This window comes from Triturus cristatus, chromosome 5_2 (assembly GCF_964204655.1).
Source record: "Triturus cristatus chromosome 5_2, aTriCri1.1, whole genome shotgun sequence".
Lineage (NCBI taxonomy): Eukaryota > Metazoa > Chordata > Amphibia > Caudata > Salamandridae > Triturus > Triturus cristatus.
This window is the reverse complement of record NC_140588.1, coordinates 483361217-483379613: the sequence shown is the minus strand read 5'-3', so window position 1 is coordinate 483379613 and position 18397 is coordinate 483361217. Positions and strand designations below refer to the sequence as shown.

Here is an 18397-nt window from a genome sequence, read left to right as displayed (position 1 = left end):
TCTTAATCTTGTATCATTAGCAAATCCCTTCGGAAAACTATTTCTAAAATAAGAAAACGCACTGATATGACCTCCTCTCACGGGTCCATGGGAAAACAAATATTTAGATAAGATTTGTTAAGAAAAGTTCAGCATTCCTTTACTTGCGCTAATTTATTTTCCCTGATCTCTCTGGGAATTGTTTCTGAGTCGGATGATCGGATACAGTTGCTTCTCTTCTGTGACTGACACTAGTTTACAGTGAGTTATTCTCTGGGATCCTTTCCAGATGTTGGTGTTTTTTGTGCTTGCCCATTTATGGGCACTCCTGATCCTACAATCGACCAACGAAAACACACTTCTCAAGTAGACTTGGGACATATTTCTAATATTTGTCTCTCACATCTGTACCCGATGGAGACTGGCTTAGTCAGTCATGATGCAGCAGTATCATTCCGCTGAACTCTAAACCCTGTGGCATGCAATCATTTTCATGTATAGATGCAGCTAAATTCCTGTAAAAACAGAATAACTTATTTTGCTTGTGTCAGGGGTGCAACTAAGTATTTTTCGAAATGTTTTATTTTTCCTAAGATTTTGTTTGGAAGTAATGCTCAAGTTTCAGAAACCTGAGGCTATTGGGAAGATTTTTTTCTCATGGTGTAGCCATGTTATTTAAAATCGCAGTATAGAAACTAAATTGAGTTAAAATGATCGTACAAGGCTTTAAGTTACAGTGCATGGATACACTTTAAAACAAATCTGTGGTTTTTACTTGAGTACTCTAGCCTGGTCAATAACCTTTCAACTCGATTTTAGTAAACAACTAAATAGTTTGCAGCTAAAAAAATAAAACTATCTTGCTAAGAGGAGTGAAATCTACAGTTGCATCCTGATAACTCAAAAGTCAATGAAAACAATATATAGATATATGTACATCCAGGGGCTTTCCTTCAACCTGTGTGTGTGTAAATGTGTGCGTACATATACAAATAATGTATGGCACTTAGAAAAGGCAAGAGTGCTGTATGGAGTAATATTATAAAAACAAGTAATTTGTTTACAGTTCCTATATACATGTTGTACTTCAATGCTTGCTGAAGGTATGGAGGGCAGGGCATTGGGGTGCTGAATGGATATGTGGTCAGAAGAAACTAAATTGCCTAAGATACTATCCGTCATAACTTCTAGAGACAAAGGTAAGATGAGAGTACCCTACTGGGTGGGCCATTGAGTGGAGTGAGTCATCCACTCAGTGCCGGCGATCTGGCTGGGGGGTTGACCAGCTAAGATTATTCAGCTGATATAAATGTTCCCAGATAACGTGAAAGTAGACTGCACATTTTTTCTAAATGTGGTCAAATGGTCAACATTGGTTCGCCAAACAGCATTGTTTGTTGGTGGACAGATCCTCTTGCATCATTGAGACACCCCTTGGCTTCAATGATGCATGCCTGTTGTAGTTGACAAAGTGGCTCAGGATGTGGAATAGCATTTAAATAATTAGCTAAATATGACTAGAGGTTGGAGTGACTGTCATGCAAAGTGCATGCGGCCCAAGTAAAACTTGATTAACTCCTTTAATGCATGACTTGGGGACAGCAAATGTGGTGTTCACCATAATCAGGACCACATGTAGACAGGACAGGGGCAGCATTTAAAACTACAGAATTTTGTAGAAAATGATCATGTAGAAAATAATCCCATCCAGCAAAACATGTTCGGGGAGCAAAGAAAAGTGCTAGCCAGTGAATGCGTTTAGTTGTTGATGGGTCCTTGATTTTTGAAAAAATCGAGTAATTTCATGACTCAGGAACTAAAGAGGTGCGTCTGTTCCAGGAATCCTACAGGTTGATTAATTATGCTGTTGGTTCATTTCCAGCAATGCTGTTTTGCTTGTTTTGACCTGTACTTGTTACTTCAAAAATGCAAAATCACCTCCTACTCCGCTCAGTGTAAAAACGAAAAGAATGTGGACAGTTGCAGGAAAGGCAAAATGGTTCCACAGGTTGGAATCAACAGCTAGTTATTCTCCTCTCCAGAGACATCTGGAATGCTATCCAACAGGTTGCTGAATGCATTCAAAACATCTGCCTCACAACTGCGATAACTGATAAACTTCACCTAGACTAGCTACTGTGAACTCTAGGCAGATTGTTTGTTGTGTGGAATTATTGAATTTACTTCTTGGCTCTGAACAAGCTCCTTATTTGTTACAGTGAATTCCATGCATTATCAGCTTTGTAGGTTTAGGAAATGAACCCTTGATTATTTTCTTTAAGGTTGAACAGTCGAAGGTGTTGGTCAAAGAAGGCGGTGTACAGTTACTGCTTACCATAGTGGATACACCAGGATTTGGAGATGCGGTGGACAATAGCAATTGGTAAGTCATGTACCCATGAGTGTGATGTATTTTGTAAAACGTCTTTCTGTAATTGTGAATTTTCTGTAATATGTGCCCAATCGTCAATGGTGTTGAAGCCTGCACCTCAGCGTTTCCAGTGGTAATTCTGTAAGAGGTTTGCGGAGTGATGTTTGATTTTTATTAAGAATTGGAGTTTTCACAACATAGGCACCTTTAACGCAATGTGAATTGTTTATGAAAAAAAATAATTTTTCTTTAATGCAATAGGGATTGTTTGTGAAACCGTGTCTAAATCTAAACTCTGCTATGGAGAAGCTGATGTTGATGTGGAACAGGAAATAAACCATTAATGTTAATTTTTCGTGTATAAAAACAGTAACTGGTTTTTAGATCTGCAGTCCATTTTTGTGCCTAGCTGAATGTCTTTATTTTTCTTCCCCCCCACCCCCAAAACTGTTAGTCTTTGTAGAATAAAGTTTTCATACTAAAAGTCATCCAATTAGTTCTGCATTCACTTTGATACTTTATCTCTCAGAATTAGAATGGGGCATTTACCTTTAATTGTCTTTTGTGGGGAAAGCTAGTTATTATATGGTGTGGTTGTGAGACCTCACAGTATAATAAACTCACTACCTGTACTGGATACAGTCAGATTTGTTTAAAAAAAACTTAGCTTAACCCTAGGTAGCTGTGGCTCGGAGTTGTCCGATTTAATCAAAGGGACAAGTGTAAAGCGTTAAGAAGTACCAAAACAGTTGCATAAGATAGAAACAAAACTCAGTAAAAACCCAAAAACAATTTATAAATAGAGGTTGTATTTTCATGTTTAAAAGTACACCTCAATGACAAAAATCCACAGAACGATTCGGGAGGGAATACTTTTCAAATGAACAATAAATCACTGCTTTTTCAATCAATGCAATAAATCATTGCAATGGACTGCACTCATGGTCAAACTTTGGTAAACTTTTATAAAATTGTAAATTACTACTCTGGCCTCCTTTGGGTGACAAATTCCGTCTGGGAACAAGTTTCACGGGCCAAAGAAGCTTGGTTAGACAGTTGCCTTGCAGTCTCCAGTCCAGTTCCAGCCTCTATGGATGAACCACCAAAGACTTTAATGGAGTGGTCCTGATGCAAGGGATACAGGATGATGAAGGATGATGATTTAATGACAGTGGGGTCTTCCTGGGGCTAGTCCTCGGTCACTGCGGGGTAACTGGCCACAGTGGTTGATGTTTCTCAAAGTCCGCTTAAAGTACAGTCAAAAGCCAGTTGCCACTGGCCTACCGGACTCCAGTTGCAGCAAAACCAGCTGTTCCCTTTAACCGGGGATAACTGCACTCCCATGACTCTCGTGGGTCCAGCAGACTTTCTTGCACCTTTTGACTCGGTCTCATGGGTTGCACTACAGCGATCAGGCTTTCTTGGGTGCCCACTCACCAAGGCAACTACTTCAGCTTTTGTGCCCCTGTAGCTGTAAGAGGAAGTCAACCAACTGACTCTTTTAGTTACCTCTTATGTCTGAGGCTGGAGGGGATGGGGGGGCGCGACATTTCCTTGAGCAGGGCACTGCAGGCACACTTCTCTCTGCAAGCTCAAGGATCAGCAAGTGCAGTTCAATCTTGGTGTAATCTTTATTTACTGGGTCCAGGGAACAGCAGGTCAGACATTATTTGGTCTACTCATCAGTACAGACGAGATCTGACGATCTGAGGTCTGGGTTTCAGGGGTGCCACCTTACTGCCCAGTTAGTGCACTCGGAGGATGCAGCAGCTACTAGCCTATGGGTTAATAAGCCGCCTCCTGATAACTTCCTGTAAACTGTGGAATCTAGCTATCCCAGAATACACTGTTCTGCCCACTCCCAAGATGGCATAATCCCTCTCTTGGTGTGTGGATCTCCCTGGCCCATACCAGAGGTGGGACTACCTGGGGCTACATGTCCATGGAAAAACCTTTTGGGGCTACTCGATATTCCACAGTACAAATGGCAATTTGTGTTTGTTACTGTTAGGACAAGTTTAGTTAAAACTACATGTCCAGCTTTTTAATTGAATGCACCCTGCCTTTACGGCTCAGTAGGTCCGTATTAGCGGTGACTGATAAAAAGAGAAGCTTGGGCTTTGCCATTACTTTGAAAGGGGAAGTGGAGTTAGCAGTTTAAAATGCTCTGTCAGCGAGCAGTGACGAGTCATACTTTGCTTTGTCTCACTCGTGCTGGCACAATAAGTGCTGCAGTACACAAGAGTCACTTTAACTTAAAGGCCCTGAGTCACCCTACCATATACTAGGGAATTATAAGTTAACCTATGCTGATTGTGGATGAACAAATCAGACATATACCTTCTACTGGTCAGAGCACTGGCGCCGAGGTCTGTTTAGCAGGCCTCTGTGCGCCTTCAGAGTTAAAAACTCAGCCGCATGAGTCCAAAAATCTGGGGGTGATAATGTAAAAGAGGCAATTCCTTACATCCACAAATTACTTTTTGGTAAGAGATGGGGAGTAAAGGCTTGTTTAAAATACAGACATAATTTTGCCGAAAGATGGGAGTGCAATGTGTCTCAACAGCTTAGGTCTAGCCCCATCTTATTTTGTGTTATACTATATAGAACATTTAGGCCCAAAAGGTCTATAATAATAAATAAAAAAGTGTGGAGGTTAGCTCACATGCACAGAATACATTTAGGATATGTGTATAATTGATAAAACAGGGGCTTAATTCAGCTTTTTTCAAGAATATTTCATGATACTCCTATATATTGTTTGATTTAAAATTATTTGAGCAGAGTTATATGTAAGTACGGGTTAATTAAATTGCTTGTTAACACTACAGTAGAGGGAGCCGGTTCCTACACTAATGTGTTGAAGCTTTGCATAGTTGTATTTAAGTTGTGGTTTGTCAGTAATTAAAGATGAGCAGATGAGCTGCTATTACAGTCTCTAACTTGCAATCTACACAGTGATTTTTGTGCAATTGTGTACGGAGGAGTTGGACTGTTTCACTAGTGGGCAGCATAGTGATAAATCCAGTTCCCACCAGTAAGTGGAGGTTTTAGATTTTGAGTTAATTGGGGACAATACAGATGTCGGAACCTGAAATGTTTGGAGGAGAGAGCTATCATCTAGGTTTTACAAAATAAAGATTTAGTATTTAGAGACCAACGCATTCTTTTAGTTTAAGGAGATATCCATGAAGGTTCTACCTCCATGCAGGAAAGTGACCCTTGAGTTTACACTCCACTCTCAGATTAGAATTTAACACACCTTTAATACATTGCAGAGGTCTTGTATGCTGATGTCTCAGAGCTGTCAATTGTATAAACTCACACTTCAGACAGTTTGGATAACTGAGCTACCCAATATGGCCCACAGATCTCTCTAACTTTGGACAACAACTGTATCCCCCAGGTAACAGAGCTTATTGGGGCTCAGATAAGATAAGTGGTTTGGCCACCAAGCCACTGGTAGGGCAGAGAACCCACCTCTGCCCTGCTGGGGCAACCTGAAGCCACTATTGTGAGTTAAGCACCAACATGCCTTAGCATTTTTTATGAATGTGCTTCCATCAAGGCACTTCCACCAGAATGTAATGCTGGGTGGGTGACCTTGTCATGGTGACTCACTTAGCATTTCCCTGTTTAACCCTAACAATTTGTGTCCTTGAAACAAAAGAAATTTAGCTGGCGTATGTGTACCATTCTTACAGAGGTGAAAGGGTAATTTCTGTTTGTGTGGTTTTTTCCTGTTTAAGGCCCGTCAAGGCTGAAATTGCAGCCCTCGCAGAAACGTAAACACTGGAAAGCCGGCCATAATGGAGCAAAACGTTCATTAGCTGGTGGCCGTGTGACTGCAGGCTCCCACTGACTGAAGGTTTCTGACTGCAAAGCTGACTAAGTATCTGCTGTTGGGAACATGGTTGTTCCAACATCAGTAATGCAGCAGGGAAACACACTGACCTATGCTAGTTCTCTCACTCTGCCAAACCCTACATTAACTCCTGAGATAGTAATCCACCAGGTTACATAGAGCTCACAGGTCCATACCTGTAACTTCATAACTGTCCTTCAACTACAGATCCTCTTGCAGATTCCTGGCCGTAAAGTTGTCCCCAAAGTTAAATAGATCTTATAAGTTAACTTCTTTTACAGTAGAGCTGTCTCTCATGTTTCAAAAGTGTTACAGGCACAGGCATACAAGAGTAAAGCTGTCTATCTTGATATCCACACATCTTTAGGTAAGCATACATGCTTAGGCAAATTACAGCTAAGTTGTACTTTTCACAGATTTTGCAGGCTCAGGCTTATGACCACCTAGCTGCTGTAAAACCCTTTTAATTTGCCTTTAGCAGCACACGATCACCCGGTTGGAGGTAGTCACCTTTCAGGATTGAGAAACATCATGTCAGATCAGTGGGGACTCCAAATTGTGGAACACAGATTCTCCATACTCTTCAGGTCTTATCCCCAGGACATGCCACTCAAACCGCAACACCTCCCAGAGGACCACTTGTCCATACTCTGCGGAGAAGTTCATGCTCTCTTGGCTAAGAGTGCAGTAAAGAGGCTGGGAACATCGGAGATCTGTACTGGTTGTTACTCCTGTTATTTCCTGCTACCAAAGAAGGGAGGAGGCCTTTGTCCTATCCTAGATCTTCTAGCTTATTTCCACATCCCGTACTTCAGTTCCACAGACATTAACTGCGGTTTCAGGTAGGCCATGAGCACTTACAATTGTCAGTGCTCCCGTTTCGCCTTACCGTTGCACCTCGGGTGTTCACCAAGGTGATGGTGGTGGTCGCAGCTTTTTTGCGGAAGATACACACACTAGTCTTTCCATACCTCGACGAATGTGGGCTCGCCTCAAGCAGTCGAAAGCCACCTCCAAACGACGACTGACCTGGTTTCTTTATTTTTTTCTCCTAAATCATTTTTATTAATATTTTGCAAAACAAATGCATCATGAAGCATTGAACAATAATAGCTTAAACTACAGATAAAGGTTGGAACTGCTTTACCTCGGTTGGGAGAGATATACAAATGAATCACTTGGCAAATAATAGATTTAGAATGGGATACATAGGTGATATATGGCAAGTGGAGGAGGGGGGTTCAGAGGGAATGGGCAGCAGTAACCTTGGATGGGAACCAAAAGCCGAGAGGATGGAATCGGCCCCCCTAGCTGTGGTGATATGACATACGCAATTAGCAAAAAGAGCTGAAATTAAAGAAACCAGGCAGGGTTGGAGAGTGGAAACAGGTGAAATGTTCAGAGCTGCAATCCATATGCGTGGGTGATGAATAAACTAGATAGTTGAGCTTGACCTGGGAAGGTGATCCAGGAGACCTAGGGGCAGTGGGTCTACATCAGAAGTTCGAGGGTCAAAACTCCCATTCGGGGTATGTGACTCTTAAGGAGTGTGGAAGAGGAAGGTGTGGGGAGGCAGTGGAATCTCCGCCCGACCTGTTGACATCATTGGCCTTTACCATCAACTTGCCAAAATCACAGCTACTTCATTTAAGCCATCTTCTATACAGTGTTTTTCAAAGCCATCCCTCCGCCTCAACCCGTCTTGGACACTTGGGATATGATCCAGGGGTTTCAACCTTTGACCTGGGACTCAGTGAGAGCAATTCTGAGACTTCTGGGCCTCTTGGCCTCCAGCTTCCTGATTGTGGATCACGCCAGAAGCTACATATGGGCTCTGCAGTGGGATCTGATGTCTCGGTGGGCTCAACGCCAGTGGGACTTGTCCGAGCCCCTACAAGTGTTGGGGGAGGCTGCAAAAGATCTTCTTGGCTGCATTTGGACCAGTGGCTGACCTCTCTCCCTATCCCACGCCGAGCTAACGGTCATGATGATTGCATCGTTGCTCAGTTCGGGAGTTCATGTGGAAGATGTGGAGATCAAAGGACTCTGTTCCCTGGCGGAAGCTTGACTTCACATCAACGTGCTGGAGTTGCGAGCGATTTGCTTGAGATTGAAGATGTTCCTCCCGACCATCAAGGGAGAATGGAAACCAGTTCTCATGGACAAAACGACCACCATTTGTTACTGCATCCAACCGGGAAGAGTGGGGTTGTGATTGCTAAGTCAGGAAGCTCTACATCTCTGGAAGTGCCTGAATGCTCAGGGCATCTCCCTGATTGCACAGCACCTATCGGGATCTTTAATCGCCAAGGCAGACAAACTCAGCAGACATTGCCTCGCGGATCACTAATAGCAGCTACGCTTGGTGGTGACACAGGGCGTATGACAGAAATGGGAAGAACCTTAGGTTGACTTATTTGCAGCTGCAGAGAATTCAGTGTCCTAACTTTTGCCCATTGAATTTCCCCAGGCAGTGCTCCCTATTAGATTTCTCCTGCCTGCATTTGAGATCCAGACTCTGGTATGCTTTTCTGCCCCAACCTAGTCTTCTCGGAGTGCTGAAAAAGATTTGGAAAGACTGTGCCCTGGTTGTCCTAGCTCCCCCAGACTGGGAGAGGAGACTGTGGTACCCAGAACGTCTGGCACATCCACTTTTTTGGCTTCCCACAGCAGCCGGGTCCTGTTCCTAGGCCTGCTCAACCTACACATTCATGCGTGAAGGTTGAGCTTCAAAAGTTGAAGACTTTAGATCTTTCTCCCGAAGTAGTTGTTGTCATTCTGCCAGCCAGGAGCCCTTCCAATAAATGTGTTTATCCAGAGCGTTAGTAGAAGTTTCTTTGGTGTTCCTTCCATCATGTTCAACTTTTGCAACCAAGTTTGTCAGCCATCCTTCTGTTTCATCTTTTATTGGCCCAGCAAGGCCTCGCGGCGGCCACAAGTAAAGGTTATTTGCCGGATCTTTTGGCCTTAACATGATTACCAGGTAAGCCTTCCCCCTTCAAGTCACCTGTTGAGATGCGTTTTTTCAAAGGGCTGGCCCGCATGTTTCTACCAACAACGAATGTGATGCCACAGTAGAATCTTACTTTGGTTCTCGCTTATCTAATGTGCACTCCATTTGAACCAATGCACAGTTGTCTTTTGACTATTAAGACGGTGTTTCTTGTCACAATAACATCTGCCAGGTGAGTGAATTTACTGCGGGCCGTGTGTCCTACAACCATACACTTAATTGTTCCTGGACAAACTGGTACTCCGCAATAAGGTAGCATTCCTGACGAAGGTAGGCGCTCCCTTCCATTAGGTCAATCCATCACCTTGCTTGCTTTCTGTGCTCCACCTCACCCCTCTCAGGTGGAAGAACAGCTTCACTGACTTGACCCCAAAGGACCCTTAGTTTTTACATCGATTGGACCAGAGGCTACCTCATTTTCCCTGGAGCAAAAAAGGACAAAGCAATACAAAAGGGAACCATCTCCTGATAGTTTTATAGATCACAATCTGCTATGGGCTAGCCATGAATCAGTCCAAAAAGGCTTGCACGCTCATTCCATCAGGGTAAAAGCTACTACCACTGCACTTGCATGTGGTGTGCCAGTTATGGATATGTGGTAGGCTACTACATGGGAGTCTCTCCAAATGGTCGCCAAGTATTACTGCCTAGACAGCCAGGTCCAGCAGGAAAGGCACTTCTCTTGATCTGTCCTACAAGATTTCCTGGTCTGAATGATTCCACACACCTATGGTGGTATTGCTTTAGTATCTATTCACAATGTGTAGTTAGAAGTTTCTGTTGGAAGAACAAGTTAATTACCTTCGGTCATGCCTTTTTTTTTAAAATAAAGACTCTAACTGCATTTTCCTCACCCTACCACCCTCCTCCCTGTTCTGTGGAATGTACTCATAGTCCATTAATAAGATTGCAATCTATAAAGTCTGCAGATTGTCATATTCTGATTTCTATGGCTCTGTCAGTCGGGCGGAAACTGACACCAGTGCAGACGTTGCGCTTGCGTATGGTGGCACCAACGGCCAGGGCGGGATGTATCCAAAGGGAGCCGCACAATGCCATCTACTGATGCTCATGGGAATTTCTACAAAATGTTCCAAATTCAGTCTTATGCCTGAGGAAATTCATAAGGTGAGAAATCTTCAGTTAGTCTCCACCTGAAAAGGTATTACCGAAGGCAATTAATGTGTTTGTATAACATACAACAAACACTATCATATATGTATTCTGTGTCGATCTGCAACCACAGAAAGGCTAGCACATGAGACCACACATCTGAACAGCTTATCCTTTAAAAGAAACATACAGTATTGAGTTGGGTAGCAGAATATCTCTTGATCACACTCTGCCCTGCACACTCCTGACACTACCTTCCACCTGTTCTATCAACCCACAGTATTATGAGGTCTTCCTTGCCTCCCTATCTATACTTCATGTACAAATGTGCCCAACACTTTCCCTGTACTTGCCATCCAGTGCATCCTATATGTGATTCTATGCCATCCACCGCTAATTGTTCTGTAGCACTGCTCTTCCTTACTCCCTAGTCTAATCAACACCTTAGCCTTAAATCGATTAGGAGTTGCCTGTTCCCTGTAAAAAGGGCAGAAGCTGTTGTAAAATATAGTCATTTTGTTTCAATGAAGTTTACATTGCCTTTGTGTATGCTGGACCTCCTAAATGTGTGAGGAAATCTTACAGTACGTTACCTGTTGAATGTCTTATAGAAGCCTGAGAATCATCATTCACTGTACAAAAACCAATGCAATTGTCTATATCCGTTTGTCTGCTTACACAATTTGTATATTGGACTCCTGAAAACCGCCTTAGCTATCACAGGACTCTAATACCACCAGCATGCAACTGATCTGCTATTATAAGTGATACTGTCCTTGATGGCAATTCAAATCATTTTAAGTTATGGGAGACTGTCATGCTAAATCTCTTCCCAAGGCAGGTTCTGTACAAAGGGTACTCCTAGTTTACGACGAAAACATTCTAGAACTTTGTTCCCATTTGGAAGAATGCGTGACTCCTAAATTGACAAACCAAGCCAGTCCAACTTATCTTCACCTTCAAATTAGACAGGTTCAACATTTCGACCATCTTGCCAAATTGGCTAATGAGTAGCAGCATGTTTTATACCATTATCAAATTTTAGATCAGTTTTTCAAGCTATGGCCCTATTGAAGATCAACTAAAGAAAGCAATCTTGATTGGTTTGCATGTTGGCCCTCATCAGAACTTGCTTGCTGAATTCATGGCAGTTTAAAAATGTTCTTTTTATTTAATTTTTTTACCGCAAGTTATCCACTCAATGAGGGCTCCCCCTCGCTGGCTGAATCAATTTCTTTATCAAAACCAAACATCTCCCAAATACCTTGCCAAAATATTTACAATTCCAGAAAATGATAGACTTGGTAAGACTCACCTCTTTTCTGTCCCGTTTAGTTTTTAATTTGGTTACATGCATTTGTAATGAGAAAAGACAATTTCACTCCATTCCTAATTTCCATCAACCCCTCGTCTTTAGCTGGGGAGTCAGAATAGTTTTGTGATCAAGAACATGTATCTGTATTGCTCATTCTGCTGAGTTGAACCAGTTGAGGCTGGGCCTGCAAAAGGATTACTGGGGATTAACTGTAATCAATGGAAGATAATGAAGTAGCAGGTAGGAATTCCCTATGGCATATAACATTGACAGCAGCATAATAGGATAACAATGGGAAGTCATCTAAAGGTGTGATGAGTCCATATCATGGTGCTGCAAAGTGGGGGAAGGCCAGGCTTTCATATATTAGCCCGCTTAACCTTTGTTCGTGTTCTCTGTGGAAGGCTCAGATTGGTTAATCGAAGAAGTATTCTTAAAAGGCACTTGTATGCTAAGTTATTATGTGAAGCAGAAGCATAAAGCAGCCCTGGACAATCGGTCAGTTAGTCTCCCTGCATTTCCCTTTGCTAGCAAGATTAGAAGCATGGATGGTTAGGTCTCGCCTGACCCAGCGCATGCGCTGGTCTGGCGAGACATTTTGTGAGGGCTCCAAAAAGTGCTACCAGGCCAGCCTAGAGCTACAGTGCATGTGCGCGGGCACGCGCGCCGCGCTTGACCGAGCTTACTTTCACTTTCTGATCGCGATCACTTTCACGGCTGCACGGCATAGCCAATAGGTCTTGCTTTTGGTAACTTATAAGTATTTAGTTATGTAACGGTTGTATGGCTAAACACTTATAAGGTCCCAAAGGCGAGACCTATTGGCTATGCCAATGCTTGTTTTTGTCTTGTTGCCTGTTCCTCTGTCTCTGCTTCATGTTTGGCCCTGCTGCTATGAAGAAGCTTTCTCATATTGGCTGTGGTCACAGGAATCCTTTGTGGTTCTCTGATTGAAAATGGTTCTGGACCTGATCAGCCCGCAGGAGGCAGCTTTTCAGTTTTCACGTACTTTCTTCCTTTCAGTGCTTAATGTGCTATGCTTGGAAACATTCAGATAAAATTGGACTAGTTTACACATGCACCCATCTTGTATTGCAGAGTAAAGAGTGTTGACACTCCAGCTTAATTGAGCAGTGTTACCTGATGTTTACATTCTTTTGGAATGCATAGATAAAATATGACAAATACAAGCCTTATTGGGAGAATGTGCGATGACTTGATTAAATATCCATTTGTATTGAACTTCTTGACTCTTCACTAATAAATTAAGGAGGGTTTATAGGCAGTACATGGAGAATCCTAAATTTTAACTTTAAGCTAAGACATTACCTGCACCACAAGATTTTTCCAGTTCTCAGTATTTGTAGGTGTATTCAAAAATGTGTATCATTTCAAAAAGCAAAAGTCATTCGAGGCAATGGAATTAGCACAACACCAAAGTCTTAATAAATGCAATAAAGAAGTGTGACTTTAAGAAATTAAAGAAGCACAGCACATCTGGCAAACAATCAAATTGAAATGGCAAAAATACCTAATTACAGAAAGGACCTCAAGAATCTATCCCTCTCTAAGCAACAAGCAAAAAAGAAAAAGATGAATACAATTGAATTCAGGCTAGAGGCTATAGAAGTCCGCACCTGACAAAAGTAATGTGTCTCTATGTATCGTAGTAGTGCAAAGAACCAAGGAGCGCTCCCCTCTATACTCCTTGTCTAGGAATAACATCCTATATCAACATTAAACACAATAAAGGTTCAGCACTATTCTGCAGTTACAACAACTAATGTAAAAAAAACAGTGAGCACACAAGAAGATGTCCAGATCCCAGATGTTGATTTCTTAAAAGGATTGTTGTTTATTGGGTTTAATTAAAAAACAGAGGACCATAGCCTACGCTTTTCACAAGGAGACTTCTTCAGGGCTTTTTAGAATCGGAGAGAAATGTACCTGAAACTGATTAGCACACGCGCTGCGGTCTACCGAGCCAACTTTGATAATTCCTACTGCATAAAAGTCTCCGATACATGGACTCTTTGACAATTGGTTGAAATCTACAACGTCTTTGAATACATTTCTCTGTGAATCTAAAAAGCCCTGAAGAAGTCTCCTTGTGGTTGTAACTGCTGAATAGTGATGAACCTTTATTGTGTTTAATAGAAAAGAAAAAGATATCAAATGTCTGGTTCTTTCCCATAAAGCCTGTCTTAAATATTGTTCTGCACAAAGAAAACATGCAAATTCATAGCATGGACTTTTCCTAATAGGGCAGCATAGAAAATATTTGCCCGTCCAGGTGGATGGAGAGGACCTAGCCATGACAGAAGAGTGGTACTGCTTAGGCAGAATTATCAGACACGATGGATAGGCAGCCAGTGACATCAGACTGGACAAGGCCAGGAACACCTTCAGGATGCTTAACAATGTGTAAAGGTAATCTCAGTACAGCACCAACACCAAAACACCAAGCTGAGGCTTTTCTTGGAGCTGAGTTCTGTCCACAGTCTTGTATGGATAAGAATGATGGTCTATAATGAAAAGGGAGATCACCAAACTGTCAACTTTCCACACCAGTAACTTCTTAACAATCTTGCCCATTCTTTGGCCACAAACCATCTCCAACCAGGAACTGCTTGTAAGATGCAAGCAAGAGAGCATGAACGCTATCATTATGAGAAGGTGGAAATGGATGGGACGCACCATTAGAAGAGAACAAGACCATCACAAGAACAGCTCTCCACTGGACTGCAGAATGCAAACAAAAGACAGTCGGGCCAAAGAACACCTAGAGCCCAACAGTGAAACCAAAATGAAGAGCCTGAACCACAGCTGGGGCACTGTACAGAAATTAGCCTAAGACAGGAGGTCCTTTGTTGGTGCCCTCCATGCAAGTGGGCATAATGGTCAGTAAGTAATAGGAAATGTTACTTGCACAGCACCAATCACATTATTAATTCCAGAATAACATGTATTTCCATATTCTCCTCGGCTGTTAAATTATTTGTTAAATAGAAGAAATCATGTCTTGCTAATGCAAAAACACAAGAGAACAAAATAATTATTTCTGCACATTCATAACATTTGGTTTCATTCCATGTCGTCAAGACCAAAGGATGTGCTTTCCAACTAAGAAGCTTCCTATCTTGCAGAATCCGTATTTCTGGTGCAGGGCACTCCAATATCCAACAGAACACACTAGAGCAAACTCTTCACTATGCCCGTGCCAGCTAACGATTTCCTCCCGCCATTTCTTATTGTGTATTAAATCATACTGATGGAAAACATTAGCCTATTCCAATTCTGCAAAAGCCATTTAGTTGTTTTTTACTATGCTGAAAACTGCACTTCTGCCATCATTGTGGTATTTACCTTACAAGAGAAAATATTAGACGGAGCTCCTAATTGCTTCCAGTATAACCCATACCGGCCCATCTCAGGAATGCCTCGGAGCTCCTTTCTTTTAGAAAGGGGCTGAAGACATGGTTATTCACGGTATAGGCACCCTTTTGCTTCCTGTTAGTCAGAGTGTACCGCCAGGACACCCTTGGGTAGAAGTGCGCTTTATAAGCTCCTATAACATAACATAACACAGAAGTGCCATGCAGTTGACAATTATGGTATATAGAAGCACACATAGCAACTTATTGGCAATGTAGACCTAGCCATCTGCTGGTTATTTGGCATGTGTACCAAACTAAGACTCATTAATCACTTTTTAACGTCCTCTGCACTCGCCTCTCACACAGCAAGAGCGTACACCCAGCCACAATAAGTGAATATGATGCAGCCAAGTAACCCAGGAAGAAGTAAAAGCTAGAACAGTACCCATCCACGCGCGAAATGAGATTCTGGTCTGCAGTGTAAACCTCAAAACCACATGGAAAACCACCATAATCTCCAGTAGTGATAAAATGGCATACACAAGGCAGAATCTCTGCTATTCCAATGCCTTGGCCTGACATTAAGGAACAGGATGTTGGGAATTACAGCTGGTAATTGCAGTTTTCCCCATACATCCCTTCACGTTTGGCTTGTGCTCCTATTTACAGAGCTGGCCATGAACAGCAGTCAGTTGAATTCTTCCACAGCAGGTCCTTTTGTGCAGTCCCTTCCGCCATCTTGAGCTGCTGCCAAATATCTTTTAAAAAAGGAAGATTATAAGAGAAGACCGATAATGAATGTCATTTATAGATTTTCATCCATTGTAGTTAGTATGCTGATGGTTATTTAGCTCACAGAGTCCAGGTTACGGCAAGCTCCGCAAGATGCATCTTATCGATCAGCTCCGAAACAAACCTTGAAGTCACTAAATAAAACATTAGCAATAGTTCATTCCTTCCGGGGCAGCACCATCACTCAGACTCTATCTGTATGCCTAACTGCTCCCTTTGAACTTTAAATTCTTTAAAAAAAAATTAAACCATTATTTTTTGTGTGATTGTGATCATGAGTGGATCCAACAATCCTAGCGAAGGAACGCTCCAGCACCTTTAATCATGCTTTTACTTTGCTTCCTTTTACTTCCTCCCATTTTATCTTTCACCTTTCAATCTGATCCCCTGTGCAAGTCTTCTGAGGTTTCCCAACATTATTATTCACTTGGAGTATTTATCTTTCTAGATCGTAGAGACTGGGCGTTAAGACCTTGACTGCTATGCCCTTTAAACCTGCAGTGTTAATACAAGAGTTCTATTTAGCGTCTGTTTTTTTGCTTTTGTTTTAGTATTCTGAGTCTTATTTGATTACTTGGCATCTCAATGCAGCTTATGTTTTCACACAAAATATCTTCTGCTCAAGGGACTTCTTATCGCTTCACTGTACCGCTTAGTAAATGTAAAATATGTTGAATTTGTTCTGGAATACAAATATTATACCCTATAAATATCATTTGGTCAGATTAAACTATTGTGCTAGCCTCCATTGTGGCATTGACCTTCACACATGCTAGGGGGATTTTTGTATTTATTTACCAGCCTGTAACTTCACCTGTAAATAAATGATAGCTTAGCAGTAACCGACATCTACGTTTCATTTGCCTCTCCGCTATCCCTTTGGTGAAAGCAGAAGAATATAGAGCACTTTTTTCTGGAACATATTTCACAATTAATTGATAGAAAAGCCAACAGAATCCTAAGAAAAGGTAGCACGGAGGAGCTCAATGAACTTAAAGATGATGAGCAGCAGAAGGTGGTAAAATACACAAACCTGAACCAGATGCGTAGGAAAAGAATAAAACACCCGTGTTTTACATTTAAACTGATGAACTTGAGGCAGTGCTTAAAGGAAGCTGTTCAATTGATATCATTATGCTGTTGGCAGGGGGAATTTGTGTTAGAGTGCACAATTGGGTACAGACTAAAGCAGTGATCACCTGTGGATACAATAGTAAGTGTGGTGAGATTGTGCAAGGTCCAACTCTCCCTCCATGTTGGGCAATACCCAGTTTCTTGAGGGTGGACCGTTACTCGAGGTTTGGACCTTCCGTGCCTCTATCACTGGTTATCACTCCCATACAAATGAGACTGAATAAGTTCCTTTCTTTATTTTTTCACTATTGCTTTTTATTTACAGTAAAAATTGTCATTAATCCAACATTGTTGAAGTATTTCAAAGGGTAACTAATGCAAAACCAGCCGACACGTGTTTGGCCCTCTGGTGGGTCATTAGCCTGGGGCTTTCTCAAGGCTGCGGAAGATGGGATAAATAAGAGTAAGTGGGCAACAACCTTGAAGAAATCAGAAGCACCAGTCAGTCTCAAAGCCTCCATATTCCTTTCGAACAATGACAATAAATGTAACCCTAAAAATGGAAGTGATGCTTGCAAACAGCATACATTCAGCAACCACTGCAGAGTTCAGCCTAAAGAGATTCAGAGTGTACTGACCTTGAGCAGCTTCTGTTGATATGAAAACGGGTTAGGAAGAAGTAAAGGTACATGTTTGTAAATTCTTGATAACAGATGGAAACCCTTCACAAAGTCGAATGAGAGTCTATAGTGCGTCAGCTTAGTGTCCGTACACTAACGCGACAATAAATGTAAATAATGAAGATTTACTAGAAGTTATGTTGAAGGCACAAGATGCTTGTGCTGTGAAATTTGTCTCACAATTGAAGTGTGATAAAATAAACAAAGTGACCATATACGGAAGATAGGGATGTACCCAACGTAGCCTTTTAATGTCTCTTTGTACACATAAAATCGCATCAAATCAGCTAAACTAACATTTTAATGAGGTCAATGCAATTGCAATTTTATGGATGGATTATCAAGAGCATATTGAAAGGTATGGGAGTGCTATAGCCTGGGCCAGTATCAATTTGTGGTTGATCCATCATTCTAACAAATATCTGCAATAGTTTACAAAAAAAAGTATGTGGCAATTCTAGGAATCTGCTGTTGTCAAAGTTTGCCTGAGAACTAACTACTTAAGTGCTTCACCTGCTGAGTAGATATTCTTTTATGACGTTGAGGGTTCAGGAAATCTAGCTTGGAGACCTTGAAAAGCCTATTCAGAAGTGAAGCATTAGATTGTCAGGCCTGAACAGCCTTGGCTGGACAGAACAGACAAAAATCATTTTCTGTAAAGGCTGGTAAAGTGAAAGTGCTGAAGGGGAAGTTAAACATTTAAAAGTGAGTGCAATATTCGAGGTTGCACTTTTGTTGTTTACCAGCATGGCCGCCACTTTTAAAACCAATCCGTTGGGCAACTTGGAATTGTCAAACAGTGAATATGTAGACAATAC

The 18397-nt window shown here is 41.8% G+C and overlaps 1 protein-coding gene across 5 annotated transcripts in view; it reads left to right on the top strand.

The window, feature by feature from the left end:
* Positions 1-18397, top strand: part of SEPTIN7 (septin 7) — a 495709-nt gene that overhangs the window by 299162 nt on the left and 178150 nt on the right. For all 5 annotated transcript variants that reach the window (XM_085607478.1, XM_085607476.1, XM_085607479.1 and 2 more), the window contains one exon: positions 2262-2362. In XM_085607478.1, the coding sequence (XP_085463604.1) occupies positions 2262-2362 (101 nt within the window). The remainder of the gene's footprint in view (positions 1-2261; positions 2363-18397) is intronic.